Source organism: Rosa rugosa, chromosome 7 (assembly GCF_958449725.1).
Source record: "Rosa rugosa chromosome 7, drRosRugo1.1, whole genome shotgun sequence".
Classification (NCBI taxonomy): Eukaryota; Viridiplantae; Streptophyta; class Magnoliopsida; order Rosales; family Rosaceae; genus Rosa; species Rosa rugosa.
Window position 1 is genome coordinate 8,139,713 of NC_084826.1, and position 23,846 is coordinate 8,163,558.

A 23,846-nucleotide genomic window follows, 5' to 3' on the forward strand; every position below is an offset into this window, starting at 1 on the left:
CAGTTTAGCAAAAAGAGCATTACTCATCGGCCAAATGAAAACATTACTTTTGCCTAACGAGTTTGCCTGCCGAAGTCTTTTTAGAGCCAAGCACAAAGGTCCCTTTTATTTTACTTTTTGCGGGAGACTTTTGGGAGAGAGGTTAAGGGAGAACAGATAGACACCAGCTCAAACATCTTGAAGAATTAATTACAAGTTACCTGCTGCCTTAATTCAATTGGGAAAGAAATTCACAAATTCTACTAATACAAGGTGATGAAGGCCGAGTTCGTTGGAGATGATTGCCCACATCACCATCTATAAGCAACACTAACATTATGATCATTAAAAGTGTGTTGCATTTACAAATTGGAGAAAAAAATTGAGCACACGAAAATGAGGGAACTAAAACATTAAAAGGATATTTACACACATTTACCTATATAACAGATTATTTTCCAGAGCCCCCAATTTATAACCAGGAATTGCTTCCCACAAATGTGACCTTCAACACGGGAGGCTAATGAATATTATAGCATACACTTGGTATAGCGCACCCTACAGATACTTCCGGACCTTCCAGATCCATCGACAGCAAAGAAGTTTAGGACAGTGGGGCATATCACACAATGGTCCAGATGCACCAAGTAATCTTCAATAGCACCAACGGTAATCTTCAACAGCAGAATTGTGATTGAAGTTCCATCCGTTTGCACTACCTTCCAATACAAAAGGAAGGCTTATCAAACCAATCAGAAAATGATTCTCATTTTCATCTACCTTGAGAGTTGTCATCGGCATAGATGGACGCGCAAGCATCTGCAGCACCAGCAGCAAGCAGTACTTCATACGGATGGAAGGCTAGGCAGCTAACAGGACCAATTTTTTGGGCCATAAAGGAAGGGTAGTATCTAATGGTGCCTAATTGTTCACCCTCCAAACTAAAGACTTTTATGAGCTGCTTGGCTGAGCCACTGGCAATGAGCGGAGCGTGTCTATGAACAGCTAAAGCTGTGAGTGAACCCCTGTGAGCTTCGATTGTGAGGTAGGGATCTTTACTATTTCTGATATCAAGGAACTGAATGTCACCAGCCTGACATGCACTTACAATCTGTATGAAGGCAACATGTCAGGTAAGCTACACTATATATATAAGCAAGCTGCAAAAGCCCGTGCATGATGTGGAATAACTGTATCATAGCCAATGACAGACAAACGTCTCTTCTTACCTTAGAAGGATCAAGCCCCGGTTGAAAGCCAATCCCCACAACTCTTTCTACCTTCTGAGTGTTCCCAACAACTCTTTCTATCTTCTGTGCGTTTCCTACAACCTTTGGAGTGTGCGGCCGCATTTCACAGACAAGCCTACGGAGGCACAATAAGCAGATCAACTGAATGCACTTGCTTATGCAAAACCAATATCAAACTAGAACAAGAATAAAGAGCTATGCTCAAATCCAGAAACATATGTTCAAATATAAAGGACCAAAAGTAACAGTGGTGATAGCAAACGAGGTTAAATCATTAGAAAGTTGTATATGAATCTTTTACTATCAAAGGCAGTCCACTGCTAATATTTGCACCACGCAACAAGAAGATTTTGAGTGCTTACATGTCAGGAGTTCGCACATCATAGAGCCTAACAGAACCGTCAACAAAACCAGCTGTGAGTTGACTTCCATGAACTTGAGATGCAGACTACACAGATAATGCAGGATAAATCGTTATCAAGTTCATTTTTTCCATCAAGCACATGACATAACCTAACAAATTATAAGTTTAAAAAAGGTTCCAAATTTATTTAACAGAGCCAATTTAAGCAAGCCAACATAATATAAAGTGATATGGTATTAACTCACCAATGCTGAAATGCTACAGTCTGATTGAGAATGAATAGAATTAACAAGCTGCTCCTTATCGAGATCCCAAAGCATAATGGATGATAGCTCACCAGAGGCATACTAGCAATGTAAATGATGGAGAAGTACACAAAGAATAAGAACAAAGGAAACATGACAAAATTTCCACCAGTCCATAAGCATAACAACTTGAGAAAGCATACCAGATATCCAGATTGCTGCTGCCAATCCACAACAGCATTAAGACTTCGAACACCAGGTTTATGTCCTTGAATTGAAGAAAATGCAGTAACAAGTTTCTGTTTACCCTTCAAAGTATAATCTTTCCAAATCCGAATGTTTCCATCACCTAATCATATGAACACAGGAAAACAAGTGCAAAATATTAAGAATTTTTTTTACTAATAAGCCTTCCTAACCAAGAAGTTTATATCTCAGTGTAGAAGTTTACTTGAGGCAGCAAGAAGCAAGCTGTCATCAAGTTCATTCACAAAGCAAAGCTTGGAGATTCCTTTGTCGGGAAAATCATGGTTATCAAAGCTGTTCAGAAGGATAGCCTCCTTAGCCTCTTGGTAATTCCATACCCTACAAAGCAATAGACACAAAATAAGTCGGTCATCGATAGTATGAGGGTAATCACAACAACAGCCCTTAATTATATCATACATAACAAAAAGAAAAGAAAAATGCATTTAATGAGCATTCAATTTTGATAGCAAGAGGCCAAGGAACAACCAACTGATACCAGTCAGAACCTTTATCAGAAGTCATAATAAGTTGCGACTATTTTCAGCACAGGTCTATCTTTATATTTGTGAGATGGTCCATGCAAGCACAAGAAGAATTGTCGAACAAGGCTTACTATTTCAGAAACATGTCTACATGATGCTACCTAACAAAATCAAGCTATAAATCTCATGAACATATCAAAGATGCTGAAGCAAAAGATTGAATATAAATAAACCTACAAACCTGATTCGTTCATTCTCATCAGCTGCAATCACAATAGGAGAGAATGGTTCCAGCAAAATGCTTTTCGTACCCGTTTCAAATTTTGTGTCCCAGCTTGCAATTTGATTATTAAGCTTGCTAACAGCTGACCAATAACACGGAATATACATTAATTCCATTACCAAATACTCAAATGTTATCAAAATGGGAATAATAGATGACAAATAAATATTAAAGAGGAAAACCAACATGAGTGCCGGCATTTAGCTATGTGCTCCATGGCAAAGTTTTCTCTCTCCTCTCTTCTAGTTAATATTTCTTTACTGTCATCTGCCACTATAAGAAGTGGCTTGGAAAAGTGACCGCAACTCCAATTGTAGATTGTTGATTGAGGAAGAAAACTTCGTTCTGAGGCACCAAAAGTTCCCCCAGAACCTAAAAGGGGATCAGCTAAACCTGAATCTGGACTCATTAGATGAGGCCTAAATTCTAGAGAGCAAACTCTTCGCATTCCAGCCAAGTAATTTGCCCTTGGAGGGCTGACAGGTGGAGTTCGGAAAGGCAAATGACCTGCCAATAGCAGTGCAAAACCAAAACTCAGACAAGAGGTGCAGTAATAGATTAATCTGACACCAAAAGCAACATGCTGTCCAAACTGGAGCTGAATGTGAGACAAAAAATATAACTAAGCAGCATGCACGCTTATTAACTTTGATTGGTTCCTTCAATTACAATTATATTATTTCAAAGGGGGAAGCAAATGGCCAACTGTAGTCAAAGTTATTCCCATTCAGTTTTCACCAGAATATCGTTACCTCCATTCATATCGAACCATGAAGACGATCGAGCCAATCCAGCAGCAAGACTCTGACTTGGAGACGCTGTAATGGATTCACTAGGTCGAAAACTGTTACCCGTGGACTTTACAGGTTTCGCCACCACTTGCTCAATCCCTATAATGGCTAATACTCGGCGACCAATTTTTGCAATTCGTGGAGATGGATCTTTGGCTAAGTTACACATAGCCAATACACACTGAGAATACATTTGACTGTCCAGGGGTCTGGGGGTCAAATGGTTAACAATACCATTGCTCCCACCATCATCTAATATTCCAGAATCAGAATGATGAGATAAATCATCAGACAATGGAGATCCATGCATAATTCCAGAACTTGCCAGGGGACTGCTGGTAGAAACTCTTCCATCCCGAACCAATGAGCTGTCATTGCCAACTCTCGAAAGTGGACCAATATGAGATGAAGCACTACCAGGACCTTTAATACTAACCAAAGCAGGCAAGGAAGTCACAAGAGAATTAGACTGTGGTTTCCAATAGGCAGCAGCAATCGACTTCAGGTGCTTGTTGTGTCCAAAGGCAAAGCGTCCTAGAGCTGTCAAGACAAAGAAGAAACCATAAATACATTTGCCACTAGCTATCTCTTCATCATTAATAACAGTAAGCCTGATGCTTGAAATGGAGATGAAAAGGAAGCAACACTAGCTATTGTAACCATTAACTAGTAATCAAATGCACATAACTACTTATAAGCAATGAACGTTCCAACCCCATGAATGAGAATATAAAATGACTGATACATACCAACAGCAACTTCTGCTCTGACAAGAGGGCTTCCATCTGAAACAACACTTAATAGGCTTTTAATGATACTAATTTCAGCCCTTATCTTTTCCTCATCATCATACTCATCGTCTCCACCATTGCCATCTCGACATGATCCTGAACCCACATCAAGCAGGGTGCCCAATGCGAAAACAGCAGAAGCCCTCACCTGAAATGAAACAATCTCGATGACTAAGTTACAGATCATGGACGTAAGGTCCAAATTATCATCTGTTAATGAATAAAAACAGTCTACATGGTAAAAATGTAAACCTCTGGTTGGGGCTCAGCAAGCAGAGGAGCACATATTGCAGGGGCATCTGCCTGCAAACCAAATATTTGGGCCTCTGTGAAATCCTCCCATAGTTTCCCCAGACAGAGGCAAAGCCACTGAAGAAATAGGGGTTCAGTTTGTGTGTCATTTGGTGTTGGACCCTGAAGGTGCTTCAAACAAACATGGATTAAACCTGCTTCAATACAAGCTTCCTGGCCACGTCTATGGCCATCAACTATTACAGCCAAAACAAAAGCAGCCATTGCACGCTGCTCTGGATATGCTTCCATGCTATCAAGAAACCTGATGAAATATATATGACCCCCATCCTTCACTAGATCCACCTGGCATGACTGAAACAGTGAAACAGAAACAGAATTACTACTAATCTAACAAAGAGGGGCGGTTTATATAGCGCACATGAAAGGTAGTTCGTGAAGGTATTATATAAAAAGTGAAATAGGAAGGAACAAACTTGGTTGATAAGGTATAAGGCGACATGCCTAGCATATCAAGATAATAACAATTTGGAAATGTAGACATGGATGACTAAGACTAGAATAAGTCAGAATAGTGACACCATGACATACAGTAAGTTGCACATTCTGATAAACATATCATCGGTATTAATATCTGAACAAGGAATGTTCTGAAGAAATCTAGATATACCTTATCCAGTGCAAGAATTTTTGTCCAAATGAATACAAGAATCTGTCGTAGTTCAGGTGTCATCGTTTGCAACAGCTTCAGTACATATGGAAATATTCCAACAGACAATGCCTATAAAACACAAACGTGATTCCAAATAAAAATCTCTTATTAGTTATTACTCAAAAACATCAGATAGAATACAGGATGGACATGCAAACAAAATAAAAAAAACATACCAGATCTACAGCCCAGGGTCCCATATCAAGGAATCTCCCGAGAAGAACCAGAGCTCGAAACCGATGGCATTGACTAAGTAAGACCTAAAACATAGATGATACATGAGAATTAACAATATTGCAAAATTAGTTGAGCTGAATCAACATATAAAAGAAAATCAGTGCCCCTAAGTTATGCTAGAAGACCCACATGCTTTCCCCACACCTCCACCTACTTCCTTTCTCTTTTTTCTTCCGAAAAGTCATTTCTTTTGTTGTCTTTTTCCTTCAGCACTTGGCATACATGGAACAGATGCCAAGAAGCTCCTCACTGAAGGGAAAAAGGAAATAAAAATATATCTCAACCAATACTTCCTAGGACTACCATGTCATTCTGCCCACTTAAATTTACAGCTGGCTATAATGAATGTGTGCGCGCCCGCGCACAATTATCATGGTATGCATACATATAATATATATTATTGCCAACTACACACGTATTACACCAAATTTCTATCAAATGCCTCACATAGGATACTAACTTGGTAATACCAACCAGGCAACTGGCATAGTAACATTTTATGACTTTTGTCAACCCACCATAATAACCGAACCTCAAAACTAATAACATGACTTATTAAATGTTAATCCCACAAGCTTTTAGTCAACCCAAACTAGTTTGAATGACAAGTAGAGCATCAGACCTGAAGAACAATAGGCAACTGCTCTGGTGGTTTCTTGTGTTCAGACCCGTGGTCAAGCCATACCTCAAAAGCAGTCAACTGCTCAGTGAAAAATGGACTTGGCTGGCATAGAGCAAAAAATAATAAAAGTCAAGTCAATAGGATAAACACCACTGAACAAGAAATCCACAGGCAAATTGATAGGCATATCACGCAAATACAAATTATGGCACTATTGAAATGGATCAGTCTGCATATAGCCATTCTCACATATGATCAAAGAATATGAAACTTGCACATGACATAAAGCACACCTGAAACTCAGCATTAGGATCCTCAACCAACAATGGAAGCTGAGAAAGGCATATCTCAGCAGCCATGTCCCATGCATCCCTGCAGAGTGCATAAGCAAAAGTGACTATTGATTCAATAACACATAAAGCGTAAACTTGAGAATTATATCCTTTAGTACCACATGTGGTGCTGATGGGTAGAAGGCAACTGTGGATGAGAGATTGGAGAGCAATTTGCAGATCGCATAATCCGCTCGGCAAGTAAAAAGTTTCGAAACAGGCTGGCAACTAACAAATCTTGTCTGAAAAGTCTCTGGAAAAGATCTGCAAAACAGATAGATGAATAAGCCATAATAAACAGGCAATTCGAAGATATGATACACCATAAAGGTGAATACCAAATCAGTAAATTGTAAAATTACCATGAGGAAGAACATTCCATGCAATTGTGTCAGTGATAGCAGTAAAAATCCAGTTCAATTCACCCAAAAGGGTTTTCCGGTCATTTTGACGGCCAGGGATTTTATCTATTAGTGAATAATCAAGAGACTCATGAAGTAAGGAACGTGTGCAGAACCTGAGAAGATAACAGAATTTATTAGCGCCCCCAAATTAACTTATCTTTAATAAGTAATGCAACATATTCCGCATTCAAACAAAAGTTGGAATGATATAGCATGCCAGAATATAGCTAGGCCATAACATTAAAAGCATGAGATGCTATTATTAATAACTAATAGTCATATTGATAATAGCATGACTTCCTACAGCAAGATAAGCTTAAAATGATAATCAGAACACCAAACAAACAAGGAGAAAATTTCACCATCTTAAAGCCATCTTGATGGGAGTTGTGAGGCAAGAAGTAAAGACATCAGCAGGAAATTCCGCACTCTGCGGAAGAGTCTCGTGTGGTTCACAAGCAGCAAGCAGGATACAATCTCTTGGAGATCCAGAGTTAGAGCCAGCCCAATCATGGAGCTGAGCCAAAAACAAAAATTCCAAAATTATATTCAGAAGTCTAGACTATGAGAATATTATACCCACTCTGCAATAATAGACATAATTTATCAATTCAGTAAAACATGTATAACTGAATTGTTAGATACCTCAATGAACGAATTAACAATCATGCCAGCGGCAGAACAGTCAAAGACATATATTGAAGGTGTCTTCAACCAGGAATCAAGGTCGCTAATTGGCAAGGGAATATACTGTGTATAGCTCTGCACCCAAAAAAATTATAATGAAAAATAGAAATAAAATAAAAAGGAAGAAGTTAAAACTGAGGATAATTTTATTTTAACATTGCAACAGAAAGGCAGCAGGCTTCAATTTAGTAAAAACCTTATTAAATAGCCAGATTTCACCATTAGCAGTTGGCTTGGGTACACCATGACCATTATAATGGAAAAGAACTCTCTCAGACTTGGCATATTTGCGGCATGTACTACAAAGCTTCTTGACTTCATCTATAGTAGGATCAAGCTGAACCCTGTATTTAGCCTGTCAAACATCGTCAGCCTAAATCATTACTCAATGTAAAACAAGAAAAATAACAGTGCACAGAAGACACATTCTCACCCTTGGTTGCCATCTTTCATACTGTGTACTCAAGGTTTTACCAATTGTTTCAAGAGCTTTTGTTGGAGCCATAGAAAATGGATCTGAAAATAAAGGAGAAGACAATATGTTCAACCATTATAAATGAGAAATTCAATAAGGCATAAATTGCAACATAAGGGAGTAACAAATGTATGGGACACAATAACTGTCTCAAACAAATTGCAAAATAGGTTTATTAATTACTTATTACTGGTACAAAAAGATTTTAACAGAAAAAGTTTGGACCTCCTTTAAGGAATATGAACATATTTGGTGAAAAACGTAACCATAGTCCCCAATATCGATTTTGATACTGGATGGTCTGTGCATTCTAACTAATGGAACCAAAGGATCTACAACACAACACTAGCATACAGAACCAACTACTAAAGGCTCAAAATATCAACACAGGGAAGGAAAGAAAACAGAAGTTGACAACCAATACATAACAACAACTAAAGCAATAGTAAGAATCAGCAGCATAAAAGCACCTATCCAGCACTCCATTCTGGCACAGGGAGATATCTTAATTACATCGGGCGGATCAACGCTGATGTTTAAACATAATACTAGAGCTACACATCCCGTCTTCATCTGCACAGAAGGTGAAAGTTAGACCAAAGCAGCAGTCATATACATAATAAATAGAATTTTTTGGGCATCTTCAACCAGACACTAAACCAAGAAACTAAATTCGAATACAAAATTCCAAGTAAGAAATCATATAATATTTTGGAAACCCCATGAAGAGAGGATCAATCATAAAGACGATTTCCATAGCAACATAATTGCACATTGCAAAAGTTAAAAATTTCAGATACGCAACTCATTGTTAAAACACAGTTACACAACCAAATGTTAAACCAAACAAAATGACAGGCAGCCACTCACATAGGCAATAGCTCCATTCCTACCTCTGATCGCCTACACTTATTTTGACTAACACCCCCAGATCTAACCTAAGGTTCAAACGGTAAATATGTTGAAATCAAAATACTATAAGTAAGTATACCTTACAATTAAAATCTCTTGGTCCAATAATATCAGAAGTATCACCAATACTTCTAAAATCCCTTATCTCAGTACTAGAAAGAGCAGATATTTGTATTAATATTTAAATATTCCAAAAGTCATGCATAATATTTTTGAAATCTCTCAGTCTCAGTAATAGAAACTGAAGAAATTGGTATCAACAGTAGGAAATTCAAAAGGCCATAAAATAAATCTTTGCCCCATCAAAGTTTTCCAACCATAGTACTATATCTTCCTGTCATATGATGCATTTGAGAGTTATCAAACTCTTTCAAGAATATTCCATCATCTCTTTAAAACTGTACTTAAAGATACTATTTTTCACCCTTACTGCAAATTTAAAGAACCTTAGGCTTTCAAGAAGACAGGAGAAAGAAGATTTTACCGCAAAACCAGGAGTTCAAGCATAGTATCACTGACACCAGAGTTGCAAACAAGGTGGCACTTAGTGTTCTTACTCCTTGTTTGGCAATAATATGTTCAGTTAGTCACTTTTCTGAACCTCGTGATCTAAACATTTTGGCATTCTCTTTTTGTTCCTTTTACATTTGTAGAGAACTGAATTGAATTTTGTCTACCAATGTGATGATACCAAATTATCAACACTAAGTAGAGATTGACAAGCTTTTGTAGCCAACGGAACTACCAAAGGTATTGGTAGTACCATTGATCAAACAGGGGAGATGGAAATCACAAAATCAGTGGAACCAAAATTAGCAAGGGAATGTTAAAACTTCTTAACGCACAGCAAACAAATTACCTAACTTCATACTCTTAACAAATTAACATCGATGATGAAAAAGTAAAATTAATCAACCTTTCATATCACTATAAATTCAAATTAATTGGCTTTTATCTACAATAAACCACTAAAGAAAGCGAAAGATGAGCCATGAGCAAACTGGAATAAGGAATTTCAGGTCAATGATCTCACAATTAACAATCATTCAGCACTGTACAATCCAATTTCCAACATGAAAACCAGAAGAAAATACAGAAGCTTACTCGGTCTTTAGGCCGCCATTTGGAAACCAATCCGCTATCAGAAGGACCAGTAGGGACTCGAGCCTCGAACGCGTCGTGGCGAAGCTCACACAAGACAATGGTTTGGGGCAAGTACGCCATGCTTGTAGTGGTTGTACCCGTGGCATTCTCATAGCTACTACTCGCAGTCTCTGATTCCCTTCTCTGCGAGCTCACATCACCGTCGTCGTGGCTGGAAGCGCAGTCGTCGAAGTGATTGGAGACGACGACAACCGAGGATTGAGAAAACCTGGAGGCCATCAAATCCCCCAATGCCATTCAAATCCAAAACCCCCCGAACACAAGCAGAACACCAATCAACTCCGCCCTAATCGAAACACCATCAAAGACTGAAATCCTTAGTTCCTATTTAGGATCGAGAAAGAAACAAAGAAACGAGTGGAGGTTTACAGAGCACGGAGACTAATCAACGAAGCCGCTAAACCAGCGGCGCATGGAGATTCGCCTGAGGAAAGACAGAGAATCCAGCTCGGAAATTCGCCGCCGGAGGGCTCTGAAAACCCTAGAAACCCTACGCGAAGAGGAGGAAGAAGAAGGGAGAGACGATGGAGGCGCATAAAACAGTGGTGGCGGCACAGCGAGAGAGAAAATGAAAATTAATAAAAATAAAAATAAATAAATAAAAATGAATAATAAAGAGAGCGAGAAAAATATGGGAGAGGGGGGATTTGTTTCCTGAATAGCACAAATGGAGGAGAGACCGTGGGTTTGCTTTTTCTGTGTCAAAACAATTTTGTTTAATTGGCCGAAAATCGGGTCCGGGTTCGGGTTTTTCCGATTTTTTTTATAGTGTTTTTAGTTTTTTTTTTTACCCCCTCTCTCTGACCCAGAAAGCGAAGGTTTGGTTTTTTTACCCTCCTGGACTCTAGCACGCACGCAAATTAAAGAGACGTGTACGAAATTTACCGGGGAGCGTCCAGCGTCCAGCGTCCAGCTCAGCAAGTCAGGTCGGGTTTAACAGTAGTTTCTTTTTTTCTTTTATTTTGCTAAGAATTATATTCTAGTACAAGAGTTTGTTGTGGCCTACTCGGGGACTGTCCCCCCAGCATTTTCATTCAAGGGGTCTACGTTCCTCCTAGGCAACAGCTTTTGCTAGCCCAGCCCTACTTTTTTTTTTTCATTTTTATTATCTAGTGACATGTCCATGTACTATAAAGTATAAACATTATATTTTTGACAAATTACATCGAATATTCGGATGCAAAGTTCAAAAGAGTTGACTCTTTGGGAACAGCGGTGGCGCAGCCAAAAATCCTATTAAGGAGGGTTGAAAACATGATCGAAATAGCTCACTACCTTACATATAAAAGAATTGAATTTTCATAGTAAACAATAAATGATAGTTTTATGATTTTTTCGAATGTTTGTGGCTTAAATTTATTGGAACTTTGATGGTTTACTAAAAAGTAACAAAAAACAATAAAAAGTCGCAACATTTGAAAAAATCAAATAACTGAGTTTAAAAACTAAAGTTAGAAACGACCACCCCTAACTACGCCCATAGTGAAGAGACATGAAAACTCACTTGCTTTTCTACATGAAATCCAAGTTTAGTTTGATTAAGAGTGTTAGTGAATATGTGGAAACTCATGAATCGAAACATTTTTCTTTTGAGAAAGTACTTGTTTTCATAAATAAGGAAATATGTAATGAGAGTTAATGTAAAATTTGGTTGTCTTTAAAATTTAGATACTTAATTCCGGTGTTTAACAATGCCATAATTAGCAGTGATGAAAGATTCTTAGGTAGGGCAGTTGTACCACGTAGCGGTAGGGCTGGCCAATCATAACCTTGCACAGGGGTGTTTAGGTATATTACTTTATTAAAAGATGGTTAATTTCAGAATATGCAAAAAAAAATTTAAATTTTGATTGGATTGTCTTACCGCCACGTGATAGGACAGTCCCTACCTAATAATTTCTCGTAACCCCCCACACCTTAAAAGCATATTCAAACAATTTCTTCTTTTACAAGCATATTCTTAATTCTTGGTTATTTATTTCCTTTTTTTTCTGTCTTTTCTTTTTGTATGCAAGTTTTTTTGTCCTTTGACAGCATATCCTAACAGTTCTCATACCAAAGTTGGCTTTGTTGCCAGAAATATTGTTTTTACTTTAATCAAACCCTACATAAAAAAATTTCAAAGGCACTTTCAAACAATACCATATAAATTGAAACACTATAGGACCAACTAAAAGTGACATTCAATATTTTCCCTAAATATAATGTGAATGCACATAGTCACACATATTAGAAAATTACAAAGAAGTGTCACTTTGAGACTTATATTAGTCATAACTCATAAGGCCACCTAAATTGTTTTGTGCACATAAGGCCACTTGCCTCTTTAAATTATTTTTTCTCTGTCCATTTTACCCTTCTACCTAAGAAGACTAACCGCCTGGTATCAGATTAACCTCTCTCTCTCTGCGACTCTCCAGAGGAAGCCCTCTCTCTTCCTCTTCGTCCTCCGACGAAACTCGTCGCTTTTGTTTTTCTGGCTTCCGGCAACGGCGGCCGAGATGACTACGACCTTCATCAAAGCACAGGGGAACGACGAGAGGTCTCAGCGTACCAAGCACAGGGGAGGCGCTTGTTGAATTGAAGCATCTCGATGTCGCTCTCATGTCGCCGGCGACCGATTCTCCTGCAGTGATGACGAAGAAGAACCGAAATGGTTGGGCTGTGCTTTGTACTCGATCTGCAAGATTTCGCTGTCGCCGACTTGGCGCAAATTGGAGTCGCTCCGAGATCGGTTAGGCATGTGCTTCGTCTTCAAAAATCTGCTCACCTCCTCTGATCGTATTCCCTTCACCGTCATCGATACATCATCCAGCAACAGCTCCGACGAGTCTCATGCCTCCACCGCCGCCGTCCCCGCTTAACCTTTCACAACGATTTTCCGCTCCGAAACACCGACCAAGATGCTTTCCGGCAACCGCTTGCTCTAGGTAATTTTTTGTTTTCTTTTTTTGTTTCAGATCTTGTAATTTTCTGCAAAGTTTCGTCGCCTTAGATTTTTATTGTTGGCCGTATGATTTGGCTAATTCTTTATCTTGATGATTTGAGTTGTTTGTGTTTTTTGGTAATTGATTTGAAGGAATTGAATTCCCTGGGCTATGAACGAACTTGATGTTGTTTATGGTGTTAGAAGTTGTTAAATGCTTGAAATTGCAGAACGTATTGATTGATGGTCCAGTAGCTTGAAATTGCATAACGTATTGATTGATGGTCCAGTAGCTTGAAATTGCATAACGTATTGATTGATGGTCCAGTAGCTTGAAATTGCAGTACCTATGTAGTTTTTTATTACTGGTTCAGTAGTTTTGTACGTGTTATAGTAGCTTTATATACCTATGTTAGTTGTTTTTTATTAATGGTCTAGTAGCTTTATACATGTTTTATAATAGCCTTCTGTATCTGTGTTAGTAGCTTTTTATTACTGATCAAAGTAGCTTTGTATGTATGTTATAGTAACATTCTGTATTTATGATAGTAGCTTTTTAGATTGCTTATTATTATTATTATTATCATTATCATGATCATTATCTAGTTGATAAAGAGTGCCACGTTTGCGGCGCAGTGATACATTGTTGTATTTAGTTTTTATTTCAAATACTAATATTTTGTTGTATCTTTGTTCTTGCAGAGTTTTGGTGAGAGTAAGTTTTGGTGATGCGAGAGTAGATTTTCTTACTGGTGAGTGTAGCTTTCTGGTGTTGGTGACGGTAGCGTTTATTGTTGGTGAGCGTAGCTTTTGGTGTTGGTGATAGTAGCTTTTGGTTTTGGAGAGTGTAGCTTTTGTTGGTGACAGTAGTTTTTGTTACTGGTGACAGTAGCTTTTGTGACATCGCGGGAAATCTCACCGGAGTAGCTTTTGTTGCTAGTGATAGTAGATTTTGTTGGTAATAGTAGCTTTTGTTGTTAGCGACAGTAGCTTTTTTGACCTAGCCGGAGATTGCCGGAAATCTCACAAGAGTAGCTTTTGTTGCTGGCGACAGTAGATTTTGGTGTTAGTGACAATAGCTTTTGTGGTCGCCGGAGGTCGGCCAGAGTTGGCCGGAGGTCGACCGGAGACCCGCCAAAGTTGGTCGGAGACCTTGCCGGAGATGAGAGAGAGAATGATTGTTGACTTTTTACTATAGTGGCATTTATGTAAATATGTTGGTTTTTAATATCCAAAATATAACACATTTTTTAATCTAGTGGCCTTATGAAGGAAAAAACTAGTTGGTGGCCTTATGGCAAAAAAAACATTCAAATATACACTTAAATGTAATTAACCCTATAAAAATCGGAGCTTGAACCTTTTTTTTTTTTCCCCTAAATACTTCGCCGAGGTTATGAATGAGAAATATTTATAAAATAATTAATAATGCTTGTTGATTCATAAGTTACAAAATAAATACAATAATGACATAATTTCGTAAAAAAAAAAAATACTCTGCCAAAAGAAAAAGGATTAATAGTAAGAAAAACTTAACGCCAACCGAAAATAGAAATTACTTGCCGTGATAGGATTGAGATCCATGTCTATTCGGCAGATATGCTTAAAAAGGATGAACACAAAAGCATTGATGCTATGACGCATGTACACTGACCTCACTGTGTCGCTATCAATTGTGCATATATGTACAGACCTATGGTTGCATGATTAGCAAGCACTCCCATATATAACCTCTCATTAATTTAACATTCCTTAATCAAGCATGCTTAAGCAATAAGCAGGCCGTCCACGTGTTGCCCGCTGTCTCATCCAACGTCCAAATTCCCAAGATTTGATAATAACAGGTCCACCATACACGACAATAGTATAATCGACCCGCGCGTGCTTTGTTATGAACTTCCGATTAAGACTCTAATTCAGTTTTGCAAAAAGGAAAAATTTTCAAAAACGTGATTTTGAGAAGATATTTATAGCGTTCCAGTATATTGAAACTTCCAGAGCCATAAATATTTTAACTAGCTCAGTCGAATATTGGAGCACCATAGATTGTTCAGATTTTGATTTGAGTTTTATAGGAGATCAAAGCTTTTCGATCAGCTCACCGAGTAATATACACCGAAAACAATCTGATACTCAAGAACACTTGCATTAGGCAATTAGCAGAGTAAGCACGCACACTACAAACAATTGGTAACTTAACGGGTCCCCGACTCTGAAATATTGGAATATTGTAGAACATTTGAGTTGTGATTAGGATTTTGAAGTACTGAGTGATACATACCGATACTTTAGAAGTTAGAAGTTAGAACACAGTAGAGTTTTCGAGTTTTTTTCCGCAAGATTATTGTCGAAGGGATTCCAAGCTAATCATTGATGCCATTAACAAGAAGTGTTGTACTCCTTGACGTTTGAAGACTCCTCAATGATATTTTCTCCCTTGCAAGCTATTTCGAAGAAATCTCGTTTAACCATATTTCTCGTGAAGCCAACTTTGTAGCTGATACCATTGCCAGTTTGGGTCATAACTCTGATGTTCCTCTTACGTGGATTAATAAGCTCCCGCTTTCGGCTTTGTCAGCTTTTAATTTTGACTTTTTTTAGGACTGATTGTTCTAGGAGCTTATGTTTGTAATTTATTTTCCTCCCAAAAAAAAAAAAGAAAAAAAAAAGAGTTTTCGAGTTTTGATTAGGTGTAAAAGTCGAAAGCATGACCTTGTTGCCGTATGGTACTAGAAGACGTGAAGTAAAAACGAAAGGGGTAGTGACGTCTTTTGGCTAGAGGGGAGGATCAGAGATGAGGTTACAGCTTTACAGGTTTGGAGGTCGGTTTTCATGGATATAGAAGGAAAATATTTGGGTTAGAAAAGAAGAGAGAGACTTAGGTACAGCACCCGCACCACGTGGCAGTGGGGCTGCCCAATCAGTGTCCAAGCAGGGGGGTATTTTGGGTATTTCACATTAAAAATCAGGGGCAGTTTCCAAAAATAGAAAAAAAATTTCTTTCTTCTGATTGGAGGGCCGCACCGCCACGTGGTGCGGCAGCCCCTATGCAAGAATTTCTCTAGAAAAGAGACTATAGTCTTTGCAGTATCAGGAATAGAGCGGTCAATATCCGCAAGGTAAAAACAAAGCCTGAAGCTAGCTAGCTAAGCTTTGATATGAGAGCACGCAATTAAAGTAACTGCGTGATTGACAGAGATGGATGAAAATGTGAGTTGATGAGGATGAGCTTTTGACAGGGGGTGACGTTGAAAGAGAAGGACGGAGACTGGTGCGGAGGACAGTGGTGAGTAATTAGGGGTGGATCTAAAGTAAGCATGGGGTGGGCTCAAGCCCTCCCGAGAATTTTGGGAAAAAAATTATACCTATATATAGTCTTTAATAAACAATGTGGTTTCGTTGTTGAAGCCCACCCAGAATTAGGACTCCATCTCCTCTGATTCGTGGCTAGATTAATCAAAGTTCAATTCTTCTAACTCAGTTTATATTAGGCCTGGGATCGGTTTGGCTCGGCTCGGGAATGAGCCTATACCAAGACCGATATCGAATTTATAGTCGGCTTGGATCGGTTCGGGATGCCGGAATTTTGTCAGGGATACCGATTGGTCCCGAAACAGATCGATTCGGTATAGTTTCGGTACCAATCGGTTTCAACAGTTCGCCGGTGTAAAAATAACCATCTTTCATGCAACTGGCTGTGCCTTTTGGGTCTTTCAGATAACCCAACATCACAGACCCGCCTCTGAAAGCATATGGGCAGCAGGTTGAAGGCGCTTTCGAGTGGGCGAAGGGACGCCGGCGTCGGTGAGTGGGAGGACTGAGTCTGTGGTGAGTGAGTGGGAGGACTGAGTCAGACCAACCTTCTTAATCTCCATCTCCATCTTTCATCCCCAAGCGCTGGCAACTTATTCCACCCGGGCTTCCACGACAACGACACCACCACCCCCGCCGTCTCCGTCAACCCGTACCCATGGCTCACCACGAATCCCAGCGACTCAATCCGAGACAGAACCGCCACGGGCAGCGGAGCTCCGGCGGTCATGATCTAGTTTCGGCTCGGTTCGGTGAATACGGTATGCTTTTGACCCATACCGGTGCCGACCCGTTTACATAGGTTTCGGTATGGTTCGGATCGGGATTCCGGCAAAACGACTCATCATACCGACCCGATCGGCTTCGGCTCGGATCGGACGGGATCGGTTTCGGGATCTCGGTTTGGAATTCCCAGGCCTAGTTTATATGAAAGGTAGTAGCTTTATATCAAAGGGTGTGTCCATGTGTTTTTGTTTCTATGGTAATCAATAAAAATTGAGTCTTTTGTAGTAGCTTTAGATCTGTCATGCCCCGATTTTTAACACAATTAAAAATCAATATATAATCCTGGAAAACTTTTTCCTTTTTAAACCAAGTATATATTGATGCCCTGAACCCACTATGTCAATACAGACTCGCTCCTCAGAGTCAAATATTACACAAGTTTACGAATTAAATTGCCACAACAAAATAATAAGTAAATGCTCCTCAGAGCTTACTACAAGTGAAAGTCTTAATAACGGTAAAGTCACAAAATTGGCTTCCTACCGTAAAGCTGCAAGCACGCTACCTCAGTTTCAACCACGATTACCCTGACCTGCAGGATTAACTTCTACACCATCGAATAGTGCACCGGATTGCCATACAACAAACTTGGTAAGCTTATGAAAGCTCGTATGAGTAACTCAAAACAAAACTCCACACAACTCACACCAAAACGAGGAAAACCTTTCAACTTGAGAAAAATGAACACATACCATGCTTCCCAACACAATATTCTTTTCCCAAAAGAAACAACACAAGTCACCCCGTGACAAAATCATATAAATTGAAACTCTGACAATTAAATATGCATTTCCCCAAAGAACACAACAAAAGTCACCCGGTGACAAAATCATATTAATTGAAACTCTGACAATTTAAATATGATACACAAGTCCTCCCTGGACATTTAAAAGAAAGAATCTCTGAAACTCCCTTTTAAAACAAGTACTCATGAGCATCAAGTAGCTCCCCGCTACTCCCCATGATGTACAATGGCAACATACTAAAGCTCTAACTAATCGTATCCACTCACCCGGCCAAAGGCTTGAAGTCCCGATATATATGCCTGAGGTCATTCCCAGCAACCCCGAATCCTTAGACCTCCCCAGTCGTCAGATCAAAATATTTAAAAGCAGTCACTTAGGACCAAATGTTACTCAACTCTCAAAAGGAGATGTCACCCCGTGACCTCCGATCATCAGACCTCCCCGATCGCCAGATCAAAACATTAAGCAAGTCGCTCTGGACCCAAAATGTTAAACCAAATCAAAAGGAGATGTCACCCCATGATCTCCGAATCATCCAACCTCCCCGATCGTTAGATTCAAAACATTAAGCAACTCACACAAAATCTTGACACTTTTCAAACAATAGAAATTCTCAATTCCTAACACACTGTCTCCCGAAAAGTCAAGCCTTAAAACAATAGAATGAAACTCATCAATCCCTATTGCTTAAATCACCCATCAACCCATAAGGATATACATATTTCATGTAAATATATATATACGTAGTCATTTACTCAAGAATGCCACTAATACCAACTATAATTTGCAGTTAACTAAATAACTCTCAAAACAATGAACGTAACTCCGTTCGTAAATAAACATTATGAGATTACTCACCTATAAATCCTGCTGCGTCTTCTATACAGAACAGAGTAGCACAACCACAAAATATCCGTCCAAGAATACTTCGTTAAGTACCTAATCACATACGGTTTCAACTTAGTACACAAATCACAAGCGATTAAAGTCTAAAACCCCCGTTTGAATTAAAATCCCCAAAAGTAACGCCAATCGAAGCGAAACCTCATCCGAGACCACCCAAACTCTCCGGAATACTTCTACGATCGATATGTCAAAACCACAAGTCAATCGAACACTCGAATCCTCACGGATCGAATAATCGAACGGTTCGAAACCTTAAAAATCATAACATATTCATACGATCTCCAAAAATTACGTATTATATATCAAAATGCTCGTATCGACGAGTAGATGATAAATAACATAAGAAACTGATCCTTACATGGCCGGAACACCGCCAAAGCACCGCCACAGGCGGGGCACAACCACCACCGGCCAAAACTTAAAACCACACTAATCCAACCATCCAAAATGTCAAGAATACCAAATAGAACAACTTTAATACCTGAGGTTTGAACCAACTCAGCCTAGATCGGCCAAAATCAAGTTCACAACCCGAGGATCACTGTTCACCTCATGTTGAACCAATTCCCACGTAAATCGCTTCAAACAACTACCAAGGATCGACAGGGAAGGCTCATACGAACTCAAGAAGCCAAGTTTGGGCCGCTGTCGTCGTTGGAATTGAGATTTTCTACCAGGTTCGCCGCTTTGCTGCACCACCGTGATTGAGAATCGACGCTAGAGGCCACCATCAGGAGGATCGGAACAAGGAGGCGAAGAGGTCGCTGAAAAAAGAAACGCCGGCCGGGTCGGGTTTCTGGGTTTGGGTCGGGTCTGACGCAAAGAAGAGAGAGAATGGAGGTTTTGGCTTTTCGAAAATGGCAACCCTCTAAAAATGAAAGTAGTAAACTTCCGAAAATGGAAATTTCTATTTATAGTGGTTTCCAAAAATATCTGAAATTTCCGCTGACCATAACTTTCTCATATGAACTCCGATTTTCATGTGTCGTATGTCTACAAACTCGTATCGACGCGGTCTACAACTTTCGTGAAGGAAATTTTCGGAGAAACCTAACGAATAAAAAGTCAACCTTTGCGCCCCCCCTAAAATGACGCATCCTGAATAATTATTCGCCCAAAACACTTCCGCTCCATCCACAAGCCACAAAACTGTCTAATAACCACTAATTAAATTCTGAAAAATCATCAGAAAATGAGTCTTTTTGTTGGTATGGTAATCAAAAGTATACCCCTAAAAACAAAGTCGATGCGAGTGTTGCTAGAGTCCAGAAAAACAATATATCAGGTGCTATATGGAGCATGAGCTTTATTCCACAGGATCCTAATCAAAGTAAGGAGCATAATCCTATACTTGCCGTTGGTATAAATAGGTATGATGATCATGTGTATTTCTGAATGAAAGGATATCGTATATTTTGAATTGTCAAGTGTTTGAGGATAGAAGCCATTTCTCATGCTATTTTATGTTCTGAACTTTTACTGGGCTCAAATACAATAGGAATATTTTGCATTGCATGAGTGGGGCAATATTTAATGAATTGTTGTAACTAGGATGGAACATTAGAGAACAAGATGTTTATGTTATTTCTCAGTATATAGAAGATGGACCGTTAGTACTTAGCATTGCTGAAGTTCCTCATTCATATGGATTTGTTTTTCTGTTTAGGGAGGGTAATGCTACTTTAATGGATCTTACAAATGCCCACAACCCTTATTGTATCTCCAGAACAAGCCCAAATTTCTTATCCAATATGGTTGATGAGACAAATTTTGTTCAAGAGTCGTATAAAGGATGTGATATGTCTAGGGTACTTCAAGTTTACGATGAAGGAGGTTTGTTTAATGTTAGTTGTCTGTGCTGGAATTGGGTAATTTAGATCTTATGTGTATAGATGGTGACAAATACAATGTGAATGTGACTAATTAATAATTTTTTCTTTTTTTGGTTAAGCCCACCCAAACTTTCATTCCTAGATCCGCTACGCCACTGTGAGTAATTAATGCTTGTTTTGGTGAGACAATGGGAAGAAGTAAATGTGTGAGATGATTGTTTCCGTGTGAGGTGTAAATCATTTGGGTTTTGATGTTGACTATACTTGCAATGGAGATGAGACAGACCAAAGACAAATTTCTTAATGAATGAAGATGATATTTACATCTCACTTGTACACTAATATTCCATTATGTTTTCGCTCACTAACTTATAGATTCATTAATACTCTTTTCGTACTCATTACAGTCACTAACTGTAGAAAGAAAATTAGTTAGGATGTCAAAATCCTAGCCACACAAAGTAATTCTTCAATAGCAACTTTTATTGGCGAGTTCAACCTCAACCGACTCTGCGTCTCAATGCGCTCGATCTAATGGAATTCTTTGTGTGTCGAACGACAATAATCATCATTTGTCTTAGATGTGCAATGTTCTTTTCATTTAATTACTCGTCCAAGCATCGATTATGACACATAAGGAGTAATACCAAGGTGAAAATGTCGTGACATTTCTTGTTGCTTCAGAGTGTCCTTCCGTTCATCGTCTTGGTTTGCAGTTGTTACGTTGGTGCCCTTTGGCTTCATATCGGGGACCTCTAGCTCATCCATCTATGGGTGCTGCCTGTTGGCAGTTCGGGTGGCTACTTACATGATCTAGCGAAGGGGTTGCATCTGTGTAGTTTTGGAGGGGGCTTTTTCAATGGTAAAATAAACAACATAGTAAGGAGTGGTAGAGATTTGTTCCGACTAGCAATTGTAGTGGAATGTCCAAGATTTGCAATAAAGTCAACTAGAAGATTTGTTTATCTTCATATTGGCTTGAAGGAATTGTTGAACTCAAAGGCAAGGGAAATGACATATTTAAGTAGCATTCTGCTCCGTCAAGGAGGAGCACTTTGCTTATTGATGCTGTCAATTAGGTTCTTTAAGTCATCTTCAACTCAACTGTAGTTAAGGCCTCGTTTGGTTCGCGGAAAGGAAATGAAATGAAAGGAAATCAATTCCTTGCTCTTTTCACGGGCATGAAATATTGCAATTCCATTCCCATCAATTTTCCTTTCCAGTGTTTGAAAATGCTAGGAATATGGTCATATATTTTCGTAATAAATGTAGGAAATTGGAAAATAACCATTTTCGTTTCCTTTGTCATCCTAAAAACAGGAAATGAATTACTTTCCTTTTGCAAGACCCTGATTCCTCGAACCAAACATGGCCTAAGTGTGTAGTTTGGAGGTTGGGAGTTATTGGGCTAAGTTATCTTAGGTTGAGGTTCTTTTTTCTTTTCTTTTTTTTTGGTATCATTTCATCAACTTGCGCTTTAAACTCTAATTGCATGATTTAGAATAGAATGTGTTCTGACACCCTTAATTTGCGCTTATGATCTTCGGTTTCTTGGATCCCGATTAGATAGTTTGATTGTTATGTGATTCATTTGTTGAATAATTTCGACTATCGTTATATGTTCTTATGTGGATTCATAGTTTTTTAACACTCTGAGGTTTTTTTCTTTTCGATAAAGCAAACAAACCCTTTAAAACAACCAAATCCTAACTCTCCAAACAATAAAGCATGACTAGCAACAAGGGGTAAAGATTTAGATTTAATCCAACTCTGAGCAGGACTGTCATGACCAACATTGACAATTGCATAGCTAAGAAATTCGTTTCTCTCTTCATAGGCTTGAAAGAAACTGAATTCATAAAAGCGGCCAACTTGAGAATATCTTGAACCAGTGGTTTGATTATCCAAAAAGTTTGAATAGAACCAGTTATATCGTCAATCAAAATCTTGGAGTCACCTTCAACTTCAACATTGGAAAATCCATGCAAGCCTGCTCTAAGAGCCATATATAGCCTCGGTGGTAAGGACATCAGTTGAGCCTAACTAGGTGGTTAGCAGCCGCTAAAATAGGTTCACCTTGTGCATTCCTAAAAATAAAGCCTCCTGCACTACTATAATTATGTAAAACTAAACCATTAAAATTTAATTTCAAGAAACCAGCATGAGGTTGGTATCTATTTTCAATCTGTAGGTTCGGTTTCTTATATTTTTTTGCAATATATAAAGTTATAAACGAGTTATTATTAGTTGTAATTTTAAAATCAAGCATTTCAGTATTTCAAGTAAAATAAATAAAAGGTCATGTTCAAAAAAGTAAAATTAATAGGGAGACAAACTTTTCCATCCCAGCATATCAAAAGTTAAAGCCAGCAAGGTGTCCGTATGGGCGACTGGTTGAAGCTAGGCTATAAAGCGGAGCCATAATCAAGTTTTCAGTCCTTCAGTCCTTTGGGATTTAAAATCCTGGAAATTTATTCCGGTGGCAACCTAGCTAGCCATGGTACAGTGGGGGTCACGACTCTCATGGCTTTGCAGCAGCGACCTCATTTTGCTGCATAAGGTCGGCCACCACCCCTCAGCCACTCACATTCGGCCACCCATGCCAACCAAGTGACCAACCCAGCAACCAAAGCAATAAAATAAGCCATTCTCTGGTGGGTCTACTAGAATCAAGCTGAAGTCGACCACAGGCGTATAGCGAATCATCTACACTCCATAAGTGCCTTCTCCTCCCCCCCTTTCTCTCCTCTCTCTCTCTCTCACAGACTCTGTCTCTACCATTTTTAAGAAAGACAGCCACCACAATTATGCGAGCTCTTTAGGGACTAAAAGAAGAAAGGTTGACCTAGAGATCCCAAAGAAATATGATATCATGTCCCCAGCTTTCTTCATTGCTTTTTGTGCATGACACCCTTTAGGGTCACGTTGTGGCTGTCCCCTACGATTGTAGAGTTTATCTTAAATTTTACACGGAAAAGATCCAACAATCCTTTCCTTCTTTTGTTTTTCACTTGTATGTATTGGCCTATTGGGGAACACTTTGTAAAGAGTGTAGAGAAATATGCCTGTGAGTCATGGTGCACTATGAGTCTATAACACTAATGCTA

General features: G+C 38.9%; 1 protein-coding gene across 1 annotated transcript; it reads right to left on the reverse strand.

Annotated features, from left to right (window-relative positions):
• Positions 1-173: 173 nt before the first annotated feature.
• LOC133723963 (regulatory-associated protein of TOR 1-like) lies at positions 174-10,894 on the reverse strand. Its single transcript, XM_062150832.1, has 24 exons — positions 10,601-10,894; positions 10,172-10,517; positions 8,626-8,728; positions 8,114-8,196; positions 7,877-8,035; positions 7,639-7,755; positions 7,356-7,510; positions 6,952-7,106; positions 6,709-6,853; positions 6,551-6,629; positions 6,258-6,359; positions 5,575-5,658; positions 5,357-5,467; positions 4,687-5,040; positions 4,393-4,582; positions 3,605-4,183; positions 3,039-3,359; positions 2,811-2,934; positions 2,290-2,423; positions 2,042-2,187; positions 1,839-1,940; positions 1,592-1,677; positions 1,209-1,344; positions 174-1,090 (listed from the first exon to the last, which is right to left on the reverse strand). Exons 2-24 carry the CDS (start codon positions 10,466-10,468, stop codon positions 752-754), a joined length of 4,101 nt encoding a protein of 1,366 aa, XP_062006816.1. The 5' UTR covers positions 10,469-10,517; positions 10,601-10,894; the 3' UTR covers positions 174-751.
• Between the last annotated feature and the right edge of the window lie 12,952 nt (positions 10,895-23,846).